Raw genomic sequence first — 6059 nt, forward strand, 5'->3', positions numbered from 1 at the left:
ACACGCACACCTTCAAAATGAGGGGTGTTCAGGTTTTTTAAATGCAAAATTGAAAGAAATACGTCAAGTTGTTATTGACCAAATTTTGACCGTATCACCCTTTATGTCACAACAAACATTTTAGCCCTAATCCATCCTAGAGTGATAGTATGACATTTTTTGAAGTTTGTATCTTGTAGCGTACCCAAGTGAAAAACATTCTTTTGGGACCCCCAATGATTTCATTAAACGCTCCTTGAAAGCCCTGACAGATGAAAATCCCTTCAGCTTGGCAATTAACACGTTCGTCGCCATGGCACCCATATTCGGGTGACGGGGGGATTTCCTGGGGGCCTGTCACATCAAAAAGCGGGTGACGCTCTCTTGCTCAAGTTAGTTAGCCGCTCAGTTTAGCCACACGTTGCAAATTTGGTAACTCTCCCTTTTTTCTTTCTCGCTCCCAGAATTTCTTTGGGCCCGGCTAGTAAAACTACCAAGATGAGCGTGGCGTCGAACGTGTTAAACACTCTTTGCTTAGAATCAGTGGATCTCGCTAGTTTCTCAACCGTACAATTTGAAAAGCTGTATGGTGGACATGTGGATATATTTTTTGATGGTTTTTTAAGTTATGGTTAAAAAAAGTAAAAACAGGTGTAAGTGTAAATCCGTACTTTTCAATTGATCAATCGCCAAAATTTTTTCTATTCACTAGTGAATTTTTTTTTAAAAAACGATTAGAAATTCACGCAGACCTAAAATCTTGTAGTGACGAAGTCTAGCCACCGAAATCCGAATTGTTGACAAGAATCTTAACTGAGAATTTTTCAGAAAAACTTTGGCCCTTCCTTTTGGGGAGAAGAGTAGGCCTTGCCCGAAAAAAAAGAAAAAAATATCGTTAATCCGTTATTCGTTGTAGTGAAGTGCCTTTTACTATAATCTCAAGTAAAGGGAAATATATAAAGTAAAATTTCTCCGGAAAAACTATGTTTTTCAAGTGACGGACCTGGGCTGGTGCTGGGACTTTCGGACAGATATTGGATGATTTGACATCGAGACACGGAAAGGATCCAGATTCAGCTAAGTGTTTTTCCTTGTTTTCTCTAGATAGTTTTTACATTGCTGATTTGACTTCATAATTGAATCCCCACCGTTCGCACGACTTCACTGTCCAGTCATTATATTTTTGATAGCTAGCAGCAAGGAATATTTAAAGAAGGTAGTGCCAAGGCAGCCTTCCTCTAGTATTGGTATAGACTGAGACGTTACAATCACGAAAAATCTGTTAATTTACTAGGAAACTTTTCTTTTTCGATGATAATTCGTAAATTTTCCACTTTGGAAACATGTTATTGTAGAAGGATTCTTGCTCTTTGAGCTGGGTGCAAAAAAGTTGCATTTTCGAATGATTTTTCTATCTACTATCGAAGTTCGAAAAAATTGTGGATTTAACCGCTGAAATTTGCAAAATTGTTAAAGTAGTTCAAACTCTTCCATGAAAATGTTCAAGTCAGTGCAGTTTGAGCTCCTCATTACAATAAAGTGATCAAAACAAAAAAAATTACACAAAACCACAATCTTTTATTGGCATTTTAGAAAACTGAGTTAACAATCATGAGTTGATGTTAATTGTTCTACATAAGAATTTTATATGGTAAACCGGTTGGATTAAAGTCATTACAATCAGTTGAACACTCAATATCTACCAGCTAGACCTTTTTGATGTCGATATTTTCTTCATTTTTGCACGTTTTAGCTTCAAGGCGACATTTCATTCATTAATAAATTGAGAGAAAAAAAACATAATGCAATCTTCAAAGGAATAAAAAACTTCATAACATAATGAAATAGAGGCCTTAAAACAAAATCAAAATGAAGTTGGAATTCGTTTCTCTTTGAAATTCCTACCGTTCTCACATAAATTTTCGATACAATCGTTTTTGTGACGTCACCAAAAAATCCAATATGGCTCTCGACACTACCTTATTTAAATATTCCTTGAGCTAGCAGTTTTTAAGCTTTTTGTCAATGTGCACCTAACAACAACGCCAATCTCATTTATTTAAGCAAAATTTTCTCTTTGAGTTAAAATTTTTTTCTAATGGAAGAAAATCTCATAAGCGCTACAAAATTTAACATACTACAAAATTATAAGCAATGCTACAAAAATTATAAATTAAAAAAAAAAAAATCTAAAACCAGCATATTCTCACATAGTATTGACAAATGAACACACGTTCTCTATGCAACATAAAATAAGCTGTACAGTTTCACAAAGTTGATTGCGACGGTTTTATTCTGCAAACGACGAGGAGGATAAAACTCAATTCTTTGCATTCTGCTAAACCGCTTTCCAGATTCAAGATATCCCATTACGACAAGTGGATATTCGTGCGAGTGTGTATGATTTGGTTTTTCATTCCAATTTTTTGTGGATGGAATAAGATGTGTCTGCATTATACAATGCTCAAATAGGAGATACATTCGGGCACGAATTGAATGAAAATAAAAACTGCTGTTAACGTGACATCTTGAAAAAAATCTGCTAGAGGATGTGTCCTGTTGTATCCTTTAAGGTTAAGGATGCTATTGCTCTGAGGAGGAGGGTACCCTTATTGTGTATCATTCAGCAACGTTTCGATAACTCAAATGCCATGGTCGGTTCATGTTTTACAGTATCATCTTTTGCGTGGCTGATGCCATGCTGGTTGTGAATGTGAATGAAACTGAAAACGAACAATTGTAAAAGTGCTAACGGTGGAATATTTTGTTGCGCTTTTTATTCGTTTGTTGTTTCGTATTCAACAAACCGTGGCATGCAGAAGAATTAGATTTGCATCCATGGTGAGTGGAAGAGTTTTTTTCCGATTTTAGTCCGTATTTTGTCAATTCAAATTTGTCTAATTTACATAAGACTATGTACAAACCGTTTCTACTGATTCCCTGATCTATACTTACTGAAATTAAACAGATGCATGATGGTGTGGAGCAAACTGTATCCGGCCACCAGCATCCCGGTCAGTTTGTGCAAATAGATGTGCTGATCTAGCGGGAGGAAAGCCGTAAAGCCGCGGGTCCGAAGAAAGGTTATGCTTTGTCGGAGCATCAGCACCAGGATGAAGGCACAGTTAAAGTTCAAGCATTGACCTGTGTATTGGAAATAAAAGGGAAGCTTTAGTTTTCTGTGGATAGATGAAAAAATCAGGAAACCGTTCATGCGAATCCGGAAGTTCGGTTAGTCTGGAAGTCTCAGTTAATCTTAATCAGTCAGTCATTTTTGTCATTTGCTAATAGTAATTCTCGTAATTTTCGCCGCTTTAGTCATAACTGTTGTTCGGAAAATCTCAGGGAAGGGAAACAAGTCTTTGTAGTGATGAGGTTTATTAAAAGCTTAAATAAAATTACAATCAGGCTCAAATGCAACAAAAGACAAACATGAATTACATTTAAAGTTTCTTCCTGCGCACGAGATAACTTCCTTGATGGCTAACAACTTATTCCTATCAGGTCCTAGTGAATTCACTTTGTTATTAAAACTAACAATAATGAGAAGTAAGCCATGCCTTTTGGGTGACGCACGCGTTTTTTTTTCTCATTGTCCAAAAATGCAAAGTGAATTTTTTTTTATAAATCAAAAATTTTGAAATTTCTAATAAAATTCTGGTGAACAACTACAATTATTCAAGAGACAATAGTGTACCAAAAGTGTAAAAATCTCAACTTCAAAACCTCAAAATCTCATTTCAGTATAACAACTCTACAACAGTATTTCAAAAAATTTCTCACTTCTTGATAGTAATTGAGTTGAAATATTCAGTCCCAATAAAATTAGACTAAGTTTACCATATTGTCCAGATTTTGACCAGGTTTTCTCACTCTATTTGCAAAATCAAACGCAAATTTCAATTGAGTCCTTATATTTATGTATCTTGCGTCCAAATCATTTTTTTTAAACAAATTTAGTCAAAATAAATAGCGTTTCTAATGGTTTTTTCTTGATTTTTTTCTTGATTTTATGGAATTATTTCAAAATTTGCCAGCATATTGGCCAGATTTATGGAAAATTTCCTGGATTTGTCCAGCCCGGATACTTGAGGAAAAATACCTAGTAAGTATCCTGTTTATTGTTCTTGATTACAGTTTGGATCATCATTGGTATAAATCTCGCTTCAATCCTTGGTGTTGCATTTTCATCTAAAATGTGATGAATTTTCCATATTCGAAACTCATAATTTCGTAATATGAAAAGTAAATATTTAAAATTCAAACCTTTCAAAAGAAATGGATCTGAAATTTTTATTCAAAATTTATAAGCAGAGTTGAAGCATGAGAAAGTTTCTAGAAAGTCCAGAATTGAAAAATATAAAACAATTTCATCATTCACAATTTTATTCAAATGTATAAGCTCAATAATTGGGAAAAAATTGTGATATTTTAATTATTGGAAAAAATCATTTTGAAAACCAAAAACCATAACGAAATAAAAATTTTCTGGTTAAAAGGTTCTGATACAAATTTTGCTTTTTGGATTTAAATTCATAGGCTTTTTTATCTGGAATTAAGATTCAGATTTTGAATTCAGTTTCAAAATGCTAAATTTAGACTTGTCACTTAAATCCAAGGTATGTGTTCAGATTAAGCTCAAATTTAAGTTTTATAATCAATATTAAAATATAAATTTTTGGGATTCAAATTGAAGGAGATCGCGGTTTGATAATTTTGATTCTTGATTCAAAATTAAAATTTTGAATTCAAGCAAAGTCAGTTTAAAAACACAAATCTGGTGAAAATCACATAAAAAAAAAAGATCTGGATTTATTTAAAAGAATTTGATTTAAGACAAATCTATATTTTAGTTTTGGAAACTTTAATCACAACATTTAAATTATGAAATGTAAAATAATTAAAAAATAATTTTTGAACTTGTTTTTTATCATCAGGCAAATATCCAGCTTAAAATTTTATTTAACATTATTTACATATATTGATGATTCTTCAAATTCAAAGGTTCTAACTAAAATCTTAAATTTTAATTCAATTTACAAGAGTAGGATATAAACCTTATTTGAACCGTAAACCTATTGTTTTTACTATTATTTCTGAATAATTGATATATTTTCACCCATGCTTAAACTAGTTATGCTTGTGGTTCAAACGAATTAGCTTGCTATTTTATGTGAATAAAACATGTTTTTTTTCTGAACGAGGTGTTCAAAACCTTTTTATTTTGTTTCGATTATAGTCGTTTCTACATTATTGTGCCACTCGCGACTTTTATCAACGATACTGCTGGCGCACAAGGCATTGAAAAACTTATGTGTAACAACTGTGTTCGATGGAAGAGATGAACCAGCTGAAAGCTGAAAATCTCTATAATAAAGACATTAAAAAAAAGTGTTCGATGTTTACTCTTGAACTCGAGCTCACGAACATCAGCTCAGGAGGCAACAGGTTTACCAACTGAGCTGTATCACACCCATATTTTGTTGAGCTTCATGAAAAAATTGAAAAATCCTTGGACTTATTTTCAAAAATAAATAACTTTCCATGCGAAATAACTTTAACCTGAATTATTTGTACTTAGTACATATACATTTGTTCACTTCCCAAGCAACCAAAAGTCCCATAAAACAGGTACAAAAACGCTTACTCAGCTCCATCATTGATATGAAGTACGTTCTAAGCAGCTCAAAATTTAAGTTCTTAATGATACTTTCAAGTTCCAAAACAAGTCTTAATGATCTTCTATTCAGCTTCCAGCGACCCTTAATTCAGCTTTCAAAAAATCGCAAAATGAGCAAAAAAAATCTCTCTATCTCAACTGAACCCTTGGCTTCGGTTCATATCATCTTCTCTTGATTATTTACTATGTTGTGTACCGGCGCCGCAATGATGCCACGCATCGGATTCCAAACTCTACAAATTCCTCAATTGCTTTTTTCCTACATTTTCTACATATATCGCATCAAAATGGACAATCAATTACTAAATTATTTATTGAAAAAAACTTGGCCGGCTTGGAGATCGAACCCCGACCTTCATGGTGAGAATCGAAAACGCTACCACAAGACCACGCCTAGATG

At 33.4% G+C, this 6059-nt stretch overlaps 1 protein-coding gene across 1 annotated transcript in view; it reads right to left on the reverse strand.

Annotated features, from left to right (window-relative positions):
* The window catches only part of LOC129759145 (NADPH oxidase 5-like), a gene marked incomplete at its 5' end in the record, with an annotated part of 9151 nt that extends 6028 nt beyond the window's left edge, over positions 1-3123 (reverse strand). The window contains one exon of the mRNA XM_055756557.1: positions 2935-3123. Coding sequence (XP_055612532.1) covers positions 2935-3123 — 189 coding nt within the window. The remainder of the gene's footprint in view (positions 1-2934) is intronic.
* Positions 3124-6059: the final 2936 nt, after the last annotated feature.

The sequence above is a fragment of the Uranotaenia lowii genome, unplaced genomic scaffold (genome assembly GCF_029784155.1).
Source record: "Uranotaenia lowii strain MFRU-FL unplaced genomic scaffold, ASM2978415v1 HiC_scaffold_1138, whole genome shotgun sequence".
NCBI classification, from domain to species: domain Eukaryota; kingdom Metazoa; phylum Arthropoda; class Insecta; order Diptera; family Culicidae; genus Uranotaenia; species Uranotaenia lowii.